This window comes from Trachurus japonicus, chromosome 18, assembly GCF_045865225.1.
Source record: "Trachurus japonicus isolate A0001 chromosome 18, Traja_1.0".
Taxonomy (NCBI): Eukaryota; Metazoa; Chordata; class Actinopteri; order Carangiformes; family Carangidae; genus Trachurus; species Trachurus japonicus.
Window position 1 is genome coordinate 29,549,417 of NC_140924.1, and position 24,374 is coordinate 29,573,790.

General features: G+C 40.4%; 1 protein-coding gene across 2 annotated transcripts in view; it reads left to right on the top strand.

Annotated features, from left to right (window-relative positions):
- pcxb (pyruvate carboxylase b) overlaps positions 1-24,374 on the top strand; it is a 278,215-nt gene that overhangs the window by 241,678 nt on the left and 12,163 nt on the right. For both annotated transcript variants that reach the window (XM_085759433.1, XM_085759432.1), the window contains exons 20-24: positions 1,870-2,027; positions 2,715-2,801; positions 12,832-13,011; positions 17,631-17,805; positions 18,710-18,783. In XM_085759433.1, coding sequence (XP_085615559.1) covers positions 1,870-2,027; positions 2,715-2,801; positions 12,832-13,011; positions 17,631-17,805; positions 18,710-18,783 — 674 coding nt within the window. The remainder of the gene's footprint in view (positions 1-1,869; positions 2,028-2,714; positions 2,802-12,831; positions 13,012-17,630; positions 17,806-18,709; positions 18,784-24,374) is intronic.

Below are 24,374 nucleotides of genomic sequence, written 5' to 3' on the forward strand. Positions count from 1 at the left end.
CAGTAATCATCACAGCACCGGTGTAGGCAACTTTGCTGTTGGTTAGGAATGACGCTCCTGGCATCACTTCATGCCAGGGCTCTTGTGATCATTTAAATGAGATGATTCAGCTTTCACAAGACTTTCCAGCTCTCTAGGTGTGCTGTCTGGATAATTAGACCTCTCCTCTGGAGGGTGGAGGCATGTGGAAATGCTGATATATCTCCAGTGCAGCTACAACAGAGGTGAATGGTTTTAATGACATTCACTATCAGTCAGAGCCCTACAATATACTCTCTTTCACACCATTTTCATTTTAAACCAATATTTAATAATCCATCACCAAGCTTGCGTGACCTTGGTACAGCAGAGCAGACTGCAGTGTATCCAGATTTTTGTATAAGGGCATAGCTCTTTGTGTTTCCTGCTGGGAGAACTCAGTTACTTCTGTGTGTTTTGTTCACTAACTGAAAAGCCATGAGTGCACAATGTGTGTGTTTGAGATGTTTAGACTTGAGGTGGGTGGGAAGTTTGACTCGAGCTAACATTTGCTTCAACAGAGGATGCTGTCACAGTATCATGCCGTCACTTCCCCTTGGAAATGGAGGCTGTAATTTCACAATAGAAACATGAATAGAAGCTACAAAAATGGTATTCTCAAACAGAGAAGGAAACGGACCTAATTACTGGCTCGCTTGGCAGGCAGCTGAATTTGAGGAGCAACAACATGCACATTAATTTCACATTAATTTCACAGTAGCTCCATTTTCCTGCCAAGATCACAGTGGAAGCACACACTTTTTGGAGTACGCAGTCGCTTTGAATAAAAAAAATAAAAAAAAGAATCAAGCTTGTCACTTAGTTGTTGTGGATGTATCAAGCTAAGTTTGTCTCATTAACATGGCTGATTTTTGTCATCATTAGCCAAAAGCTCAATGTACTGTCATGTCTGTCATGGCATTAAAGCAGATTTTTCCTTTCAAGGTAATCAGCTTTAGCACACCTTAACTGTCTGCAGCAGGATGTCATGAATATGAGCAACAGATATTTTTTAAAAGGATCACAAAATATCTCAGGGATTTAATGAGCGGCTCTTAAAAAGCAAAGTGGAGATGTATTCAAGCTCACTTACAGGCTGACACTACACTGTTGTTTTGCCCTTTAAACTATTTTAAGCCCCAGCATTTTCTTGACTTAATGCAGTTTTCAGGAGCTGTCCTAAAGTGGGCTTCTGGCAGATGATACTCAGAAATTCCTCCGCTGACATTTTGGTTGGCTGACACTCTGGAGGGTGAGATGCCTGGTATAGTAAATCATACAAAAACCAGCACTCTTTGCTGTGGTGGGAGACACATCCACCTACCTGATGGGTTGGCAGAAAAAGTACCATGCACTAAAAAAAAAAAATCAAACATCAAACTCGACAGCATAAGCCCAGTCCTGTCACAATTTACTAGCTGGCACAAGTTTTGAGATGACTAATTCAGATAAATGGCAGGTTGCCACACAAGCTTTCACAACTATTCCTCTATATTTATATTAAATAACACATCAATTCTCTCTCTTGGGTGGAGGGCAAAATTATCACAAAGTGACAGATTTTGGCTTGAAATATGATTTGGCATTTTATTACTGCCATACACTCACACTCATCTTGGTCAGCGCAGCATATAACCGTGAAAACCCAATTCAACCCATCAACAAGTCAACCTAATTATAAAGCTTTTATTTCTCTCAACAGTTAACACTGTAAACATGTTACCAGTGTTTCTGCAGATGTTGATGCTTCTTCAACAAAAGATGAATTTTATCAGTGCTGTCAAGTCTCATTAAAAGAAGAAAGTGCATGTGAGCATTGATCTGATGTGGTTTTGCTGTGCTCTGTTGCAGGCATTGCTCTGGAGAAGGTGTTTGACTACAGCGAATATTGGGAAGTAGCCAGAGGCCTGTACGCTCCATTTGACTGCACCGCCACAATGAAATCTGGCAATGCTGATGTCTATGAGAATGAGATACCAGGAGGACAGTACACCAACCTCCACTTCCAGGTACACTGCACTGTTCTGGTCCTTTTTTATTGTGTGTTTGCTCAGTGATTTGATTTTAGATGTAATTAGGTTAAAATGCTTGAGGTGGGTGGTGTATCTGAGAGGATATTAACAGCAGATTAACTCAGTGTAACATTATATTCAAATTCACCGTTGTTACAGTACAACTGAATGCACCTTCATTATAGTATCTGTAGTGTTGACACATTTCAGAGGTGTGCAGTTTTAAAATGTTGTTGGGGTTTTTTTTGCCTCTGAAGACAATGTTCTTTTGTAAATAAAAATCATTTTGCATATTATTATTATCATTATCATTATTATTCTCTATGGCATACTAACTATAAAGCTGCACATAGTCACTCTGAAAACTGTCACAGACCATTTGAAGGACACTGAATCTACAGTGGCTCTTCACCAACCGTAGGATATGTGGGTGCATAACCCAGAGCCTTGTGATGACCTGTTTATAACAAGAAGTATTAATTAATGCAAATGGACTAAATAACAGCTTTTAGTGATGTCATATGCGCCCATCTGGCATCAACTTTAACATGAAATGAACAAATTATAGCTTTAAGTCACAGACAGACAACAAATTGCTTAGACCTTTTCATTGAACAGGAAGGAAGAAAATGTCATGTGACACACACTACTAATTTATTCTGTTACTTGTTTCACTGATTTTAGGCCCACAGCATGGGACTGGGAAATAAATTCAAGGAGGTGAAGAAGTCCTACACTGAAGCCAACAAACTGTTAGGGGACCTCATTAAGGTGAGACATCAAGATAAACCATCACATGTAGCATATAGGAGTTGGATACATTTCTACATTTCATTCATCTACAATTATTGATGCTAAAATATTTGATTTGACTTGTCAGAAAATAATATATTGAAAACCTGGCAATATTAACCTGTTATCCAGAACAGATTGAATCAGGGATGGTAAAATATACAACTACAGTATGCACGCTGTACAATTGCATGCAAGAAAGTAAAGCACAGAGTATTTCAAACTTTCTCAAATATACATTGTGTCTCAGACGAGTTGTGAAAAAATTGCAGAAAAAATAAGTATAACTGTGGCATGTATTTGATATTTCTCCTTTGGCACCTGTCACACTGGCTGCCTCTGCCAAGCTGCCCTTCTTTCTTTGCATGGCTGAGCCAAACAATCCCAGATTAAGTGTGGTACATCCAGCGCTCTGTGCTGTCTGGATTCATTTTAAGCCTCAGTCTGTTTGACCTTCCCTGGCTTCCTTAAGTAACTGGATAGGGAAAAGTGTGTTTTTTTTGTCATTTCCTTAACTAGATATTTTTACCCTAACCTGACATTGGTTACAGTATATGGCATCTTATTTTTGTCCATACTGTATACCAGGTAGTTTAACTTCATGTTTTATTTCAGCAGAATCAGTCTCATTCAGCACTGACAGTCCGTTCTGTTGTTTCTGTCACTGACTTGATGTTAATTTGAGTAGAAACTTCAATGAACTGGTTTTAGGTCGACTTCTTGAAGGGCACATTAATCACAGCCATGGAGACGGGGCTTCTATTGTCAGTTCTGCAATTTCATTCTCAGCTTAAATTCTCCTTTTGCCTGCTTTTTCTATTTGTCATCTTTCGTTAATTGTTTTGTTTCTCTCCCCTCATTATTTACCATCACATCTTAGTAATAGATTCATCCCTCTTTCATTGTGTGCACACTGTGATTATTTATTTTTTATTCTCTTTCTTTATCAAACCGCCTCCTCACTTTTCTTCCTCACCTTCCTCTTTATCACTCTGTTTCTGCTTTACGCACATTTAATATCCAGCCTTTTCTTATTTCTCTCTTTCTTGTCAAAAGCATTCTACCCTGGGTTCCCCATTACTCTACATCCCCCCTCACTCTTCCTTTTTATTTATTCTCTTTCTGTCTCTCTCCCAATTTTTTTTCTTGGGCCCCCTCTCCCTAATTTTCTTTCCCTCTTTCTGTTTTCCTCATCAATTCCCCCCGACCTCCTCTACCCTCTCCCCATGCTCTCTATCAATTCAATTAAGACTCGGCAGGCTTCACTGCACAAGCCAATGTTGGCTTAATGTGCCTATGGGTCCTGCTATGCTCTCTGTTGTATCCTGTTAGCTTGACAATGGCTGCGTCTCTCACACTGTTGGGTTGTCGATAAGGGAGGAGGAGTGTGGGTTGTCAGATATAGATATAAAGTAGACACACCACCACACACTGCACTCAGGAAGGAGAGCAACCAAGGTATATGCTGTACATTGACTGTACAGTATAACACACAAACACACACACACACACCCTCAGCACTGTGAAGCCTTTATCTCTGATATTCTGAGCTGTGGGTGAAGGATTGTGCTTTTCAGTCGACTTAATTTCAGACCACTTTACACAAAATACATAAAAAACATTCAATATTTACAGCACTGTTTGTGTAAAGTGCCTCCTCACCGTGAATAAGACAAAGAGCCCTATTTGTGTCAGATTTAAAAAAAGTTCTAACCTTTAATCATCTAAGCATTTGCATGAAAATGATTTGCATTAAGTGATTGCTCACTTTCCCAAGCATATTAATTCTTGTTTGTTTTTCGCAGTCAGTGTTCTGAATTATTATTATTTGATCAAATGCTCATGAACCTAACTGTTTGTGGTGTACTATTAATTCCAGATGTGCAGCCTTGTAAAATCATTACATTACTCTCGGCACACAGTGCAAATTCACAAAATCTGCCTTGATTTACAGTTGTAAAGGACCTCTATCTGCTCAGCAAGATAAACAGTCTAAACACATCCTCTGATTCCCTCAGTGTTAATGCCAGTCAGATTAGTCTGTTGAGAAACAGCAGCTGTAAAGCGTGATCAGTGGCACTGGATGTTGCTACAGTGGAGATATTCAGTCAGACGGACTGTGTGCAGCCAGCAGAATATGGGATGGAGGGGTAAATGGCATGTATTTAACTGATGTGAAAGGTTATGTGTTCTTAGCCAAAAATGTAAAACGGTATTGAAAGAGTACTACTTACAGAGAGCAGTTATTGATCTGAGAGACAGCACTTTGAGCAGCAAGTCAAGCACAGGTTAGGATGTACTGTACGTGTGTGGAGGTCTGTTCATTTTATGTGATTCACAAAGGACTGAGGAGCAGAACGGACTAGGAGGGGTGGAGGTATTGTCAGGATGCTGTCTTTGATTGAAGTGCACTGTATCGACTCAGTGTCTCTAAAATAGAGGGAGCACTGACTTCATTTCACAGAGGCCTTTAAAGGCTGAGATGATCGGAGAGATACACAGCTTTGTTAGGTATTTTAAAATTCAAGTTTATGCTTTACTGACCAGCCTGTAATGTTTTTCAGTCTTTTATATACAGTAATTGAATATGGTCTAACTTATTCTTATCTTGAATATTTTCTGGTGTTATTAGTGTTAGTCTGCATTTCCCCCCGTCAGTGATCTGGGGTTAAAATGAATGAGTGTGGTGAAAGCCCCCCCCCCCCCGTGAGTGGCAGAGGACAACGCTAAATTGAGAGGGAAAAAGAAAACACCAAAAAGTGTTTCTGCTGGAGAAGCCTTGAAAATGGAGACAAACCAACGTATCCAGCTGAGTGATGAGTGAGTGGAGAACAGGCAGGGAGAGGATGTGTTTGCCTCTTGACAGAGATGTTCTGTAACATGTCATCATGTATTACACACTCCTTGGCTCATCATCCTCCTGGTCACGTAGCCGTGCCCTTGCTCAGCCCAGTGTTGTAACATCACTTGAACAGTATGACGTCAAAGCTGATAAAAAGCCCCTTTGTCAGAAGGTATAAGTAATAAGTCATCAGTACTATTTCTAAAGCTACTTATTATTTTGCCTGAGGGAGTGTGTGCAGAAGCAACAGAGAAAATCAGGTAAAACATACATGAACAGATCCTACAGGCACTATTTTAATAATGTAATCCCTGACAAATTGTAAGCATTGTGTGTGTGTGTTTTACATTTTTAAATACACAAGATATTTTACAACAGCCTATATTTTACAGTAAAGAGTGTTTGATTAGGCTGCTGAATTTTCAGTTATTCGACAGATTATTTTCCACAGAATTTAATGATCATTAGCAAAGATGAAAGAAGTCCACAGCACCATTAATATAGATAGATACCCTACATGACTGTGTGTATGTGCACATGTCCATGAAACAAATGTTGCAGAGGAAGCTTCCATAGGGTAAACACAACAAAACAACCTACCGTAATCTAAGCTAACGTGTCCGTCATTGATGCACCGTCCAAAAATGCAGAGTAAATACACAGCATGACTGACAGTGTAAAGTTATAATTGTTGATGAACACAGTGAACGGTCAAACAGATTTTTGAAAATAAAACAATATTTTATTCCACTGACTAAAAGCTAAACTTGACTGTGGTGGAGTAAAAGATAATTAAGTCAAAAACAGATACTCAAAAATATACTGAAAAATGCCCTTGTAGGAGGATGATGTAGTTACCCCCTGGACAAAGCCAGGCTAAGCTAAGCTAACTGGCTTTTGGCTGTAGCTTTATCTTTTGTGTACAGACATTATGGTATCAGTTCACTCATCCAAGTCTTTTTGAGAAAATGATTTGGTGTATTTCCCACTTTAACACTCTTCACAGAAATGTCTCAAAACATGTTCAGTTAAACTTCACAAAAGTTGAAGTAGAACCCGTAAATATTCACATAGGAACTTTTTTCTCATGCTTTAAAAAAGTAATTAGAAAATTAAGAAGAAATTGTTATTGGTCTCAGCTCTGTTTAATCACAATGTAACAGTCTAATCTTCCAGCCCAGAGTAGTTTAGTTACACAAATTCCCAAAACTGTCTGACAGACACAGACACAGCCGGAACCAAAGTTTCCCGACTCTCCACTGCCTCCTCCCTCTCTTCTTTTGCTTTTAACATAAAGACTCCTATTCCTGTCTTTCTCCCCTTTTCTTTCTTGCTCAGCTACATCTGTCAGCTTGTCAATATAAGAAGTACCAGTTGTATATGTGTGTGTGTGTGTGTGTGTGTGTGTGTGTGTGTGTGTGTGTGGTCTCCCTCTTACCTCACTTATTCTGTCACTTTCCTTTTGCAATTACAGGCACGTATTCACTCACCTCCACACAGTTAAAACACAAACACACTCTCAGCTGAAGGTGGAGCAGCTCCTTGTATTTGCCTGTGGGGCTGCAGATGTCTATTGCTTTTGTCTGTTTTCCTCTCTCTCTCCTCCCCTCAGTTTATCTGTCTATCCTTTTCTTTCTCCCCTTCTCTTACTCTTCCTGTCGCTCTCTTCATCATGCTGTCTGCTGGCCTCTCCTGCTCTCGCTCTCCGCTTTCATTTCGTTTCATCTCCTTCATTGCTCCCTCCCACCTTTCCTCTTTTCGATTAGACTTCCTTCATGTATCCCTAATCTTCCTATCGTTCCTCCACTCCCTCTCTCCCTCTTTGAGTCTCTCCTCTTGTTATCGCACCTCTCCTGTCTCCTCCTCTCCTGACAGGTACCATTCTTCACTCTGCTCCTGGCTTGCCTGGCTGGCTTGCCTTATGTTGTGTGTGTGTGTGTGTGTGTGTGTGTGTGTGTGTGTGTGTATGTGTTGCCCTCTCTCCCTAACACTCTCATACAGATGCACACACACTATTCTGGGTGATATAATCCTTTTGCCCATTAGGGGAGTTCAAGTTTGGATAGAGTTACATTTCAAAACAAATTTGAGCAAAGTACACCAACACATGACACACAGGCATACAAGCCGACGCAATATAACTGCCACACACACCACAGTAGCTGCCTGCTGCTGGCAGTAGTGTGGAGTCATGCAGGACCACTTAGTGAGAGTTATACTTCTACGAAAGTGAGAATATGGACAGAAGGTGTAGGAGGAGCAGGGTGAGAGAGCAAAGGAGCACAGAGGTTGTAAGAATAGAAGGGTCTGATGTATCAAATGCCATACAGTAATGATCCTGAAGAAGAACTGCACAAGGTTACAGATGAAGGTGAGAGCCAGGCACTTATCAGGGTGCTGAATGCTGCTGCATGATGAGGGCAACGTTTCCCACAGCACAGCAGCACAGCAAGTGACAGGAGATTTACTGCAGACGGTCGTGGTCCCCAGAGGATGAATCCAGATGACTTTGCTGTTCCTCTGACTCTTCCTCTCTTTCTCCCGTGCCACCAGCAGATTGAAATTCATGACTCCTTTACCAGGTTGAAATGTCTTTGTACCTTTAAAATAAAAGACATTCACCTTTGCCTCAAATCTACAGTACTTTGCACTAACAAACCACTGATAACATTTAAAAACACAGAAATGTAGTGTATGTAGATAGTTTACAAATACTTCAGTCCCACTTGTCCTTACAGTAAAAATAGACTGTATTTCTCACACTGCTTGTCCTCAACATCTTTACTCAGCCAACACTACGTAAGTGTCTTGATAATTCAGAAGTTTAAATATAAATTGTATTGTTCTGTATATAGAAGACTTGCAGGCGTCCAGTTTTGTGTTCTCAAGATAAATTGTTTTGTTGGTAACTCTTTATAATAAATACACATTATTAAGCATTAGTTAAGCATTAATAAATACTGAATTCTTCATTTATAACACATGAATACTCATTAGTATAGTACTGTTTTGTTCTCATTTTTTGTGATTTATTTTAATTTTAATTTTCACACATATCTTGGACCATAACTTCTAAAAGTCAGGGGGAAGCGACTGTAACTTTGTCTTGGATGTCTTTAAACTGTCAGTATTTTCTGACATGATTTAGTAACAACTGGTCTTCAGAGGTTCCTGAAACTGATAACTTACTGTACATCAGTCCAGTAAAAGGCTAAACTTCCCCTTACACAGTGTAACAGTGTGTGCTTTATATCACAGACAGATACTGTATGAACTACTGACATAATGACACTATCATATCTGTAGAGGTCTCACAGTGAAGAGTTAAAGTCTAAGCTCAGCTTCACAGAGCAACAGAGGAAATCATATTTTTCCAACCCTGCATGGCCAGGATGTGATTTACTTCACCTCGTCTTAAAATATAGAAAAGCTCACACATCATATGTGGCTCACACACAGTTGGAATAAGATTTCCTCCTCGTGTGTGAGGCACCCACTGAGAGTTGGAGGGGGGTGATTCATCAACAGAGATTGATAATGAGAGTAACACTCTTGATGTTGCTGTGGATCAAAAAGGAGGAAAAACAAGAAATATCTGGCAGATAGACAGAGGAAAAGAGGGATGGGGAGTGAGGCAAAGGTGATCCACCAAGAAAGAGTAGAAAGTCAACATCTTTGCTTTTTCTTTGAAGAAAGAAGATGGCAGTTAAATAGGTTACAGAGGGATGGAGCAAGAAGGATGGTCCATGAACACGTAATAAAGAGAGGGGGAAACATTCCTAACTCTGCAGTGAGAGAAGATGAGAGGACTGGACTCTGGAGACAGGAAGAGAGGGGAAACAATAGAGAAAGAGAGGATAGGGTGAAGGTAGAAGAGGGATGCACACTCAGGCTGCCTTTTTATGTGCTTTAGATATATTTCAGAACTCAGCAGTGAGCTTTTGTTCCAAAGCTATAGCAAGTTAATGGCCTCTCCAGGGATTTCAACAGCCCATTCAAATCTCTTAAGCTTCTCTGTAAACAGTCATTCTGTTAAAGCAATGTATTATTATCTTTTCTATTCATGAACCCAATCAAATGGAGCTTTAGGTAATACAGAAAGGAAGCACTAAGGCAAGTGCCCACTTGTTTCTTTCAGTATCAGGAGGTGTTTCTTTCTTGTATCTTGCTGGGAGAGGGCTGATTTACTTGAAGATGATTTAAAAATTTGCCAGTTGGTTGCAGACTGTAACAGGCCTCCTGGGTTGTTTTTTTGAAGAGATTGTAGCTCATCACTGGAGGATTAATTGCTGTGACACCATTTTCTAATAACTAGTGCCAGAACAAGCAGAATACACAGCCCTGCTTTGTTTCATGAAGCACAAAATACAGCTGCGCAGTGGGAGGAGCTACTTCCGGTGGTAAATGTCCTTCCAGTTTAGGTTAGGAGATGCTTCCATGGCTGGGACGGTTCTCCCTGTGAAATAATAGCTGAAATAAAAGCCAGGTTAGAAGTCAACACTCCCATGATGTATTTCAGTAAGAAGCATCCAATTATTGAGCTTAAAACTTAAATACAGGTGGAAGCTGAAGATTACAGTGTGGAGAAAACTGAAACACAGTCTGTTCTTTATTTCTCTTAACTTTTGAACTGTGGGTCAACTCTGAACAAATCCAGTCACCACAGCATTGTGTTTCATTATAGCTCCTGCTCGTCTGGCTTCTCCTCCATAGCAACGGTAGCCACGGCCTCACTAGCATTGTGGTATTTAGACCTGTCTGCCATGTCAAGGTGAAAAAAAATCTTAATGTCCAGCTGATGCAAGGCACTACAGACACAGATTACACAGTCTTCACAAAAAACCCAAAACAGATCAACCACTGGCAAAAATATTTACTGTTATGTAATCCAGAGTAAATCCTAATTAAATATTCCATATTGGCGGAAAATGTAAACACATCAAAATTAAACAGCCATTAAATTTTTAATCATCTGCTCACTAGAATATTCCAGAGTTCTGTTGAACAATTTCATGGAAAATTGAGACTCTTCATTCATTGAATCTTCATTGTACAGTAGAAAAGGAAATTGGGACTTGCTCTCCACTCTGCTCACAGTCTCTTTTCCTCTGTTATAATATTGAAGCAGCTAACATCAATAGCCAGTGAAGGAGTATTGGCTTATAACTGTGCAGCCACCAAGTGAGATGTAACACATGATTTAAGTCTAAATTTTGTTTGATATGTTCTCAATATTTTAAGTTTGGTAAATGGATCATTTTAAACCATTTCCTTTTTAAATTCTGATAAAACACATGTGGTGAACTATTTTGAAAGAAAGTCAATTGAGTGCAGATTTCTAACAGAGAGCCTGCCCTGCGAAATGGAGAATAGACTCTAAAAGATGTTGGCATTTACCGTGTAGGGAGGGGATAACAGAACACATTTGCATTATGGGAGGTGTAGGATATACTGTAGTGTATTTGAAGGTTGACCTATACAAGTCAGGATAACTGGGCCTCGTGGAAGTACCATGATAAACTATATGTAGGATTTGCTTAGTATGCAGTTTATCTTAACTGTAACATTCTATCATTAATACTGCTGTGTTTGCACTGTTGGCATTTACTATCTACAACAGGTTAGAGCGATATGATTGGTCGTCCTGTCATCTCCAGAGGATAAAGGCTCTTACACACGTACACTTACACACACACTCAAGTTTGACTGTGCCTGTTGGAAGACTAAAGTGATCCCAGGAGCTCAGCTAGCCTCACAAGAGCCCAATCCCCTGGAGGGCTGTGGTAATCCCACTACTGCATTTGTGCATGAGCCCATCCGTATATTTTATGTCTCACTCTGGATAATTTATATTACATCTCTCTAAAATAGTGTCACGTTTTTTCATTGAGAAATTATTTTGGGAACATTAGTTGCTCGATATTTGTTCACCTTGTCAATTGTTCACATCACCACGGTGCACTAATTGCCACAGATATAGGCACCATACTGAGATCAGTAGATCACACCCTTTGTTCTCTACAGTCCTAAAGATGTCAGTGGTAAAGTGTAAAGCTCTAAAACAGGACTCTGGCCCTCTGCTGGTTGCTCCAAAAATGAGAGAGGGGATTTGAATTTGAAAAAGGTTCAGTCTTCAGGAGAGTAGCACAAAGTTATCACATTTTTCTCACCTCCCTTTTTCTTCTCACAATAAAACCCAATGAACTGAGCAAAGTCACCCAAAGTTTTTTATTGTTGCCAGGGTCCCAATAATTGACCCCTCTCTCTTTGAGTCTGAGCACTAAATGGAAGTGAAAAGGAATCGTTAAATCTGTCTCTGTTCATTACAATAGAAGAGTAATGTGTGCAGTTGATATTTGCATCAGTGTCCTGTTCACAGTCAAAAAAGACTCCACTTATCACCATTATGCTAATAGGGATAGCTATTACCATAATGATATGCCATTATAAATAATGAAAGAATGAATACATGTGACTTTAATGAATGTTTTCCTCATTCTTTCTTCTTCCCTCCTCAATTTCAGGTTTATTCTGTTTCCTCTGTAGTTTTGTTCATGGATGCCAAATCAAATGACTAAAGAGGCTGTATAGGTGTAAACATCTTTTCATTTCTCATCCTGCTCTCCCGGCCCTCGCTTTTCTGCGGGTCACTCTCTACTTAATCTTTGTCAACAGCATCTTCAGTTAAACAAAGACCGTGTCACCACTTTTCTCTTTTTTTTGGAATCATTGTGGATGTTCATTCCTACCTGCATACCTCTGACAGGAAACTCCACAGCAGGGCTTGCTGCAGCCCAACACACGAGTACCACAGACAAACTGACAGCTCGATTACCCCACAGGAAACTGTATAATTATTCTGATAGATTCCGTGTTAGATTTAGTGATGTTTGACAGATTAGAAGAGCAGCGGTCACATACCAGAGAGAAATAATTACTCTCCTTGTCTTAGACAAACCAAGATATTGTCTGTGTGCAAAAGCTGTACTAATACCTTGTGCTCTGTCTGTGGTGAAATAGAAATACCTCACTGAGCAGCACACAGAGCTGAGATTAGCTCCTTTCTTCATCCTTCACTTCCCTCCTTTACTAAACAAAAATAAGGGTTTTTATATCGGCAGTGGAACATACCTTTAGACATGATGTTCATTTTATTTCCTCTCTCAGGTGACTCCATCCTCAAAGATCGTGGGTGACTTGGCCCAGTTCATGGTGCAGAACAGCCTGACCAGAGCCGAGGTGGAGGAGAGGGCTGACGAGTTGTCCTTCCCCCTGTCGGTGGTGGAGTTCCTGCAGGGATACATCGGGATCCCACATGGAGGATTCCCTGAGCCCCTCAGATCTAAGGTACTGTACTCCGTCCTCCTGCAGTAGATGTTCTATCTTCCTCCTGTATTTAAATTTCCCTCACAGACTTCCAGTTATTCTCAGTGAAGAGTTTAAGAACATCAAGCCATATTTTGGAGGCAGTTAAGACGAATGTAACATTTTAAAACAGTTTCAGTCAACAAAGACACAGGTATCATGGGTGAATACATTTACACCAAAACTGTGGTGTTGACCCCGTTAATGAAACAGAGTTGTAGAGATGGTGTGTGTAGGAGCAGGAGCCTTAGGCCAGGCCCTGACACTCATGGCAGAAGCTGAGACAACAGAGGTGAGGCGGTTTAAATGCTCCTCAGCTAAGTTGATTATTGGATGACAACAAAACCTGCACGCAGAAGACAGTGAACTGATTGGATAATAGCAGCGAAATGGAGCCTCAGTGTGATGAGACTGGCTGACATTTGTCTTCCCTGGTCTTAAAAGCGTCACTTGGGTAAATCCACAGCTGCTCAGACTACAGCACTTGTCCTTTTTATGAACCAACACATCACAAACACATGCAGGGGAGCCAATTTAAAAGTATGCATATACACACACTCACAAATTCTGTCATATGCTTGGTTACATCTGACAGTTACGAGTCCCTGTGAGGACGGTGAAGGAAAGCGTGATATTACTCTGTCCTCTCATCTCCTGTGTTTCTCTACCTCTGTCTCAGGCTCTTGTGTCCTCTTTCATGTCTGCAAACAACAAGGGACACTCTCTCATGCGCATCAGGGCCAAACAGCTCCAAGTCTCCTTGGGAGAGTTGCATGAACACTCACACACGCATGAATAAAGGCAAATTTGTCACACTCTCCTGAAAACCTGCTGACATATGGCCACATTTGAAACTTCCCCAAAATAAGTCAGAATGTATTTTTTTTATTATTTTTTAGAGGAAAATGAATTGGTGGAAGTGTTTTTTCTGCTAAACTCTGCAGATGCCAAGTGTTTGGTGATGTGTTCCAGGAGCTGGCTGGCACCTAAAATGTGAAATATGTGGTGTGAGGCTGTATCTGAACTTTCTAACAGCGGACTCAGTAGGTCATGTGTGGCTGAGAGTCTGTGAGTTTGTATGTGCTCGTGCATCTCCAGCACATCTGTAAATATTTTTGCAAAGCCTGTAACACTTTATTAGAGATAAATTAAACACAGTTGGGTATGTTTTTGAAGAACGGCTGTTATGTTTAACAAATGGCTAATGCCAGTATAATTTTTATTTGTTTGCTTTTTGCAGAAATCATTGCTCAGTTGTAGCTCTATGAACTGATCTGTCAATTTATTTGTGAATTAATTTGTCCCAGGTTTGTTTACCTCTGTGAGTGAACTCCTGTCACCATTATCATCAAGTTGTCCTTTCTCCTCCTGTCTCAATACACTGACGTACAGTTGGAAGATTGTATGATCTAATGCTTTTTATGTAGCTTCCCATGCAGCTCCACTCTGACAGTCTGAGGGGTTTTTTCAGTTTTGACACACACTCTTCAACCCATCACCCTCTACCTCTCTATTAGTGTCTCTCAATCTGTCTTATATTTCTCCAAACATGTGGCAAGGGAGTCATTGCTGGTAAACAAACAAGATGACGGACATCTTTAGTATTCATTCAAAAATTTCCATTTTTATTTTCTCTTTTCAGTCAGCACTGGAATACTTTCTTCTGCTAAGATCAACTGGCCGTTATCCAGCATATATGAATGTAAAAGTTCATATTTTTGTCCGTTGAACTTTTTCTTCCATGAATTGTTGAGGGGAATATTTGCAATCCAACACTTTACGTTTGCACAATACATTTTCCATGAGGCTCAGCCAACCTGCACCATTCATTAAGCATTTAAACATTGTGTCAAAGCTGTAGCTGCTTTACAGTGTTCAGAGTAAATCCTCAATGCTTACTTTATGTTGTAAATGCTGCCAATTTCTTATCTCAGCCACAAAAGTCAGAGTATTCCTCTAAATCTCCCCTACAGATATTCATGCCATAACAACAATCCACCCTCAATGTTTAATGCACAAACACCAGGAGGCTTCCTCACACGCAGCTCTGAAGAACTGACTCTCCTTCCCACTGATTCAGTTAAATTCTGAGTTCAGCTTTTTTTTTTGGTTTGCCTTCACATTTGTGTGCCCATGTTCACCAGAGAGCTGCAAGTTTGAGATAAATCTGATAAATGTTACTGTCACTCACACCATACCTTGGGCTACCATTCCAGTCAACATTAGAAACAAAGTTATTAAAGTATAGTCGACATTTGTTTAATCAGAAGGACATTTATACAATTTTCTCCTTAAACAGTTTGACCTGTATGTTAGTAGTGGTGGTTTGCTTAATGACAGTCGGCAACTGGAGGCAAAACTTGACTGCAGCTGCTCAACTTGTGTGCATTGGCTGTTAGAAGAGGTTCTAGTGTGATTAGTATTTTGGCAGCTGTACATTTTGTGCTGGCATGTACTGTAAGAACAAGCATATACATTATTCACCGTTACATTATTGCATGCAAGACAGTAGGATATCTGCCTCCCTCTGTGCTGTAGATTAAGGTTAGATTTGCATGCAGGGAACAAGTGTTGATTCTTTAATGCAGCTTTGGTGGCATTAATTAGTCAGCAAGCAGTCACACTAGTATTATATTACATGCTCTCACATGCAGGCTGTCAAACACATAAGGAGTTTGCATGCATGGTGAAGATGCAAAGTGGTAATTGAAGCATCTCCTCATATTTGTTCTGTCATACTCGGTTTGTTTGATGTGTGGGAGGACAGAGTGAATGGACAAGGGAACGAAGACGAGAGGGTAAAATAGACATGAAGAGGGAGACAGGAGGGATGAGTGGGGAAGTGGGGTAGAAAGAGAAGAAGGCCATCAGAGAGGAAATGAAATAAAGAAATAAAATTACTGTTAAAAATACAGAACCATCTCTCTGAGGCCCGCTCACAAAAATAAAGAAAGGAAAAACCAGTGACAATAAAAATAGAGAGTGGGAGTGGGCTGTTGTGTGGTTTGGAGAGAAATGAGAAGAAAGAGCAAATAACCTTGAAGAAAGACTCTTTTTTCTCATTCATTAATGCACACACACAAGCACACACACACACACACACACACACAACCACTATCCGTCTGTTTCACACCTAAAACAATCAGCACACAGTTAAGGTATAAGACGTTCTCCGAGGACACAATGTTAATGAGCATGGGCTCCAATGAGCATGCCATCTTTGAGGTGTCTTTCTCTCTCACACAAATGAGTCAGCTATCTTTGAACTGTTAGCTCTGTGACTAACAGCATTGCACTGGGCCCTTTGTCTGGAGATTTCCGCAAGGCATGCACACACATCCACAAGATGCACATACACAAACAGCTAGTGCAGATATTAAGCACACTGGATACAATACAGCAGCACGCACACATTAAAAAAACATAACCTGAATATGTATAGCAGGAGTATACACAGTACACACACACACACACAGGAGAACTGATCAATTGAATGTTTTGAATGTTTAATGTGATGCTCACAGCGTGATGCTTCAAGTGTAAATGAGTGAAAGTGCAGAAAGATGACTAATCTAGTAGTTAGCATGTTGAGACATGCTGCTGGGGCAATGATTATTTTAACCTGATTGAAGTTAAGATGAACAAAGACCCACATACAAAGAGGCAGCACACAAAGCTTAGTGATTAGCTTATTCTGTTTGTTTCCAAGACACTTTTTTGGATGTATTGACAAACATCTAATTTGCTAATTGCATGTAAATTCGTGTATCTTGGCCTCCCTTCCTCTGAGCCTGAGTAGACTGTGTTGTCATGGGCAGATGAACTCTGAAGATAAAACAAAACGGCAGCCTTTAGGCAGGATGCCTTCGTCTTGCCATAATCTGTTCACCAGACATTATTAGCAGCCTCAGATCGATTTGTCTCTGCAAGTTTTGTTAGATACCAACAACCGTGTGGGCAGATAAAATGTCATATCATTAGTCTCCACTTTCCACAATTACCCTTTTTCTCTCTTTCTCTTTTTCTCCTCTACTACTTACAAGAAAGAATGAGGATGATGTGTCACATGCGGCACTGCTGCTGCAGTCATTTGATGGGCTGATGGTACTTTACTGGAGAGAAAAAGATGAATTGAGTGTGAGTGGGAGAGATGGAGGGAACAAATGGAGGGAACAAAAGTGGAAATCACTGCAGATCTTGACACAACAGTGGTCCCACTTTTATGCAAATTTAAAAATAACTTGCATTAATAAGTTTTATATTCTGTCTGATTCAAGTGTTTTCTCTCCCTTGTTCTCTATTCCTCAAAACAGCTCTGCATGTATCCGCGTCTTCCTCCTCCCACCTATAGTCTCTGTGTCTCTTTAATGCTTTGACAGGTTGCAGCTTTTATCAGGCGTATAGTCGTGAAGTTCAGTTTGAAGGTTTTACCAGCACTTTGTACATCCCACATGCTTCAGCCTCCCATGGGACTGTTACGAATGAGAAAACATTCAGAAAGATGATATGACTTTAAATAACAACTTGGTAACGCTAATGTTTCCCCCTCTCTCTCCTCCTCCTCCTCCCCCCTTCCCTCCTGTTCTAACATCCTCTCCCAGGTGCTGAAGTCTCTCCCCCGTATCGAGGGCCGTCCTGGTGCCTCTCTGCCACCTATGGACTTCAAGGCCTTGGAGGAGGGGCTTCGAGCTTCACACGGTGAAGAAATCACCCCTGAGGATGTGATGTCAGCAGCCATGTACCCAAAGGTGTTCCAGGAGTTTAAGGAATTTACCTGTGAGTGGGCAGACATGGTTATTAATATTTGTGTTTAGATTCATATCATGGTTTAAGGCTAAGAAACAAGTTATTGTTTGTTTTTGTTTTTTAAGTTTTAATGAGTCAAATGTGTATTTTATCACAATGGATCTGTTCTATTGAACAAGTCTAGGTTCATGACATTTGGTTTCTAACAAACACACTCATTCCCATTTGTGTTGTTACTGGGGCTTGAAATTAGCATGAGCCAGCCTAAAGTGAGGAACACTCATTTCAAAGTTCAGCCATTTGTTAGAAATGTTTTTAATTGCTGCATTTGGAAGTTTGTGGCCAAACCAACATCATGCCTCAGATTGTGGGAGTCTGGGTTCTGTTGAACCCCAAAGAGGACACCATGCAGAACCCAACAATCAGCCTTCATTCAGGTGGTGAATTACCATAGTGCACAAATAAAACACCAGAACAGCAAGGATGGGTGCTGGAGGGAGAAATCAGCATAACCACTAACTGCCTTTGTAAGCAGGTGTGAGAGTGAAGTGCACTCAGTCAGCAGCAGCATGTGCAGGAGCAGGAGGAGTCTGATGCTTCAGGTTTCAGAGGAGTCAGACTTCAGAGCAGATATAGCCTCACTCAGCTGCCAGGACTGATGCAGCTTAACTGTTGTGAAAAACTGTTAGCACTGGAAGTTTTAATTAGTGTACAACTTGTTTTTCTCACCACTTCAGCTGAAGACTAACACCTGATCCTGATCCACTACTCTTAAATTACATTTCTTATATCAGACATTGGGAATCATCAACACATGTCCTAGACACATTTTTATTTTGTACATTGACCTTACCCAGGAGTAATATAACATCACATTATCTGGGTAAAAGCTTTTTGATATTGATATTGAGGCCACTTGTCTGTGTTTCTTCAGCTAACTTTGGCCCTGTGGACTGTCTGAGCACCAGGCTGTTCCTGGATGGACCCAAGATCGCCGAGGAGTTTGAGGTACAGTACACAACATGAAAGACCTCTTTTTTTGCAGTTTTAGACTGACTGCTTATTTTGTCTATTTTATTTAATTCTTTAATAGTTTTGATTAAAATTGAACATAAATCATGTCTAAAGCTGAGGAAGCATGTGCACTCCTGCAGTGCATTTGTAACCATGCAAGATCAACATTAAGATAAAAGAAAAATAGAGGAAATGCAAAATGAAACATAACGGAAGTTATATTTATGGCCAGTTGAAAGGTTTGTGATTGTTAAATAATTTTCATTAATATTGTGGTCATACGTTTAATATTAATAGTTCTTAATTCACTCATCAATTTATCATTTGAATAAGTTCTTCTGTAATAGCAGCGCCACAAAGCTCAGACATTATCAGAAGTGATTTTCCATCAGTGCAGATGGCTGAGGTTTGATGCAGTTTGGTGCAGAGGCACAGTGAAGTGTTGATAACACAGTGGGGTGGATTGAGATGTTAACACTTTAACAAGGGAACAAACAACATTTCTGATCCCCCTCCCAGCCATCACATTGGTCTTCCTGCAGAGAAATAACAGATCTGTTGTGTCATATGATGTTTGAGAGAAGGCCAGTGAAGACACTGAGTCCCAGTGTGTCAAATATAACTGTACTGATTTCCTGAAGCATGTTCCCTTTGATTGATTATTTATTTGGTATGTTTATTTACCAGCAGGGAGGCCGTTTTAACGTGCAGTCCAGTGAAGCAATAAAACAAATGAGTTGAATTAGCTTCGCATGCAAACAAATTAGCAGGGTACAGGAATGCAACAATCTCTTGTGTGAAGATGGGATAATTGGCTGTCGCTTGGAACAGCAAAGCCACAAAATGACACATTCCTGGAGGAGATTGGCATTCGAATAGCAAACCATTTCCAGTCAAAGTGCAGAACCAGCTGGAAACTGGTTTTAACATACATGAATATACAGTGGTCTGAGACCTTTGGATGGTACAGTAAGCAGAAATATGTCAAGATGTCCCCGGTGCTGATTGAAAGTTTCTGTCAGAACAGGAGACAGACGATGTGAAAGATGGTGTTTTCATCCAGGAAGTGTAGCGTAAACAGAAAGTTTCAGGAGAATGACAGGAGGAAACACTGTGATGAGCAGAACTCAAACTAAAGTGATTGTTAAAGTCCAGATTGAAGAGTGAATTCCAAAGAGATTTCTGAAACTCCTGGCAGTAACCTTTGCGGCACATGTCAGAATCAGACATCAGATCAGAGAGAAATTTACTTTCTGAAGGAGATGTTGGAGGAGTCTGTCACTCAACGTGTCATCACATAAAGACATGTCTTTTGGCACAATATTTAAAAGTTTGTTTTTTTCTAGGCTTTTCTGTCTGTTCCTGTAGGTCATAAGGAAGACTGTTTTTACTATAACAAACACGAAGACAACTTAAAGACTGAAGTTTAACACTAGTTCGGTAGAAAGGAAATGACACCATCATAAATAATATAGATAGAATACCAGTGGGTTTAATCCTTATTTAAACTGAGTCACTGCATCATACTGTGTCAGACCACTGACTGAGGAACACAGCCACACAGGTTGGTGTGTGGAAACCAGTGTAGGAGGTGGTGGCACTGTGCAGGAAGGCCCTTTTTAAAGTGGCACATTTACCCAGTAGGACTGTACCTGTGACCAGATGGCAGCGGTATGTGAAGCAGGTCAGAGACGCTGGTTGTGATATTTTTGACTGCAGCTCTGTGGCAGCTCTGTGTAGTATTTGTGTTAGTGGTGTTGATGGGGGAGCCCTGCTGTCTGTGCTGCAGGATGGGAGCACACAATAAAAATGAGAGGTCTGATGCTGCAAATACATGGCCATGAAGGGAAATGATGTTGTACAAGTGTGTTTGAGATGATATTAAGATAGAAATGTAAAAACTGAATGCACTGCAATGCCTGAATGTTTGTAACTGAATTGGATTTTTTTTTTAATATCTTGATCAATTGAATATAGTTTGTAAAATACCATATCTACTGAACACATCATTAGTGATGTATCCTGGGATCAGTGGGATCTCAAATCTTTAAATCAGACACCTTCTTCCTGGTGACCCAGCTTGTGTGAACAGTCCAGAGCCACCTCCAGGATCTCCCTGCTGTCTTGTTGATGTCCATCATGTCTCTGCTCCTTGTCACTTTAGTGATGCCAAAGCTGGACTGGCCCACATTATGTGAATCCAGCCAGGATGGCTTCCAGCACTGCTTCTAGCAGCCAGTGACCTCATCTTAATACAGCATGTGGCCTCTTGCTCTAATGCACTTCTGCCATGAGATCCTCTCAGCAATGTCACTTCCACTAGGATGATGCTGGTGGCCTCGGAGACCAGGAGGAAGTTAAACCTCTAGGTGGTTGTCACAGTGCATCCTGGGATACAGATACCTGTCGGTGTTGTGCAGCTGCCTGTGTATTATTTTCACGTACAGTACAGTACAGTACAGTACAGTACAGTACAGTACAGTACAGTAAGCATCTTGTGCAGCAGATCTCAGATTGTGGCACCAGGTGAACAGCTGTTGGTGTAGAGGCTTTACACAGGATGGGGGGGGTTGATCGTGCCCCAGCTGAAACGTTTGAAGACTGAGTAGATCAACATTCATCACCAGGGTCAGCAGCTTCATGGTCTATGGTTCTGTCCATTAGGCCTGGACCCACCTTATCCAGACCCCCTCGTCCTCTACTACTGTCCCATATAAGGAATATAATATATAAGGAAATGAGTTATGCTAATTTTGCAGAAATGTCACTGTAGTGAAAGGATGAATATCAATGAATGAGCAATGAATGGCTAGTGGCACAAATCCTCTGAAACTTTCCAGATAAATGTGTATTTCACACATACTTGTCCCACACAGTCCCCTAAGCTCAAATGAAAGTAAACACAGTTGCTAATGTTCAGTAAGCAACTGTGTTCATCGTTCATCTGCAGGAAATAGCAGAATGTTTCTGTAATTTGAGTTAATTGCATTTGAAGCATTTCAAATTTTATTTCAATAAGGATTAAAACCTCTGTTCAGTTTCACAGGGTTAATAATTTCCTAAACTCTTCTTCTCTTCAGCAAACATGTTTATTCTCCATACATTATATTGAAATTGATCTTCCCCTTTCAAAATCTTGTGCTCATTGAAAATGTGATGCATCAAGTAGGAAGAACGGGGTTGGTTGTCACACTGTTTAGTCTTGCATGAATATCTCCTCATCAAAACATCCTAGTCGTCATTCCAACATTACTAGGAAGCTTAAAGTATTGGGTTTCAATGGTTATCCTGTTCATTCTTTTAATTAATTTAACAATAATTTATTAATCATCAAAGACAATCTGAGACGCACTGTGGGGTTGGTTGGGGGGGGGGGGGTCGTAATTTTTACAATAAAATTGAAACATGTATTTTTATTCAAATGGCATGACTAAAAAGAGCATAAACAGGACACATAGAATTTGTGTTGTGTTGACATGAAAAAAAAATCCTCTCAACTAAAGGTTGAAGTGTCAGACTCCAGCAAGGAGTGAACTCTGGTCCCAGTTGTGATCATTTCAATACCAATATTGTGACAGCACCCGTTGGTTGGCGAGTTATGATGAGTGTGACAACCAACCCTCTTCTCTCCTACCTGGACCTGTTTTCAGAAGCCCTTCAGTGTTCACACACCCAACACAACGTTTTATTAGGTGTCTGGAAATCCACCATTTTAAAGTAAGCCACATTTTGCTGAGTTTTGCACTGAGATGGAGTTAAGCTGCTTCAGAGACAGTTGAGTCCCAGTTTTATACCCTCCTCCTTCAATAATTTGTTTTCACAGCTCAGACGAAATGTGTATTTTCAAGTGCACATTTGTTTACCATTAATTCACCTGTTACCTTCCACAATTTTCACAAAGCTCCTTGTCTAGACTCCTGCTCATCTGCCAATCAGCATTAGCTATAATCCCAGTAAAACCGCAACACCCATCCTTCATTAGTAGCCATCTGATCCTTCTACATACTTTTATTTCCTTCATTATTTTGTCCTGATTCTCTCATTACGAGTAATGCACACGCACACAGATTTAACTGACAGTGATTCAGAGCAACCAAAGGCAACCATGCTTAATTACTGCTTCATTTCACTGCAGCAAAATGGTTCCAGGCTCGTGTTAATTGATTTTGATATTACGAGGGACAAGGGGAGTGCCACTACTCTGCTGCTCTATTATTATCTGAGAATCTGGAGCTGCATTGATTATACTAATGATCTAATAGTGACCTGAACACAGACAGGCCCTGCACCCTTCTTTCATGTCAGTCACCCCAGGGTGTGAAACATTTGATTCCTCAAGTTGGAGCCCCACAGTCAGATCATTAACCACTGATTAGAATAAATAAAGACTCTCTGCAGCTACTGCACTTTTAGACGCTTCTATTTACTTTGAAGCCACCATTTAGTGAGAATTATTGTTGTAACTAACTACAACATAATACTTGACTTGAGTTAGAAACATTCTTGTGAGTCAGAACAATATTCATCAACAAAAAAGAGTAAATATTCAACAAAGCTCTTAATCTGCAGAGGGATGTTTTTTCTTCTCCACTCTTGTCATATTTAGGACTTTCAGGCACTAAGATTTGTGCTCAGCATCAGTCACTCAGCACCACAGAAACAAACTTCCCCCTGTTGTCATGACGATGGTACTCCCCCTCGATCAGGTCCGATTAAGCAGTACCAGACGAGAGAAGGAAAGAAAACATGTCAAAAAAGTGACCTGTCAAACGCAGGATCAAGCGTCTGTTAGCTGTTTTCTTTCTTTCACTCTGCAAAAAATCCTCAAGGGCTGAAAGAAGCTCCTGGAGTAGAAACAACTGATCTCACTGTTGTCATTTCTAATCCAATTCACTTTTACTAATGCTCTTCATGCACATCGGCTCAGGCTGTGTGCCGCTCCATTTTGATACAGATATATTTATATTACTTTGCTTTGTGTATTTCAAGAGTAGTTTATAGGAAGGTGTTTATGTATTTGGCTGCAGCAGGTGGCAGCTTCATCATAGAGGTGTTAATTGGTAATGTTGTAGCACTGAGAGTAATGTTAGTGTTGGTGACTGTATCAACATTACAACAATTACAACCAACAACTATAAACTATCAAATTTACACATTACTGACACTGTCAGCAAAACCTGAACACATCATCTGCTTCATGAAGGTGGGTGTTGGTGCTGCATAACATTCTACAAATGTTCCTAGTAAAGTGAATATCACTACTGTATACAGCAGGAAGGATGTATGGCCTCAGCATTAGACTCTACACATGCACTCAAGTTGCCTCAGCTGACTTTTTGAGACATGAGGCGTTTGCATATAACCCATAGTGGTTTGATGTGAGTGTTAGAGGCAGGCTGACTGTTGACTGTTGTGAGTAGCTGATGCAACCTTTGAGATTCATATCAGAAATGATAATTGTTTGATGCTTGTGACAAGCACATTTCTCTTTCTGCTCATGCATGGCAACTTTTTCACTGCTGATTGCAGCAGTCAGGCCAGTGAGGAGAGGAAATAGCACTGAGCAGTCAAAACAGTTTGGTGAG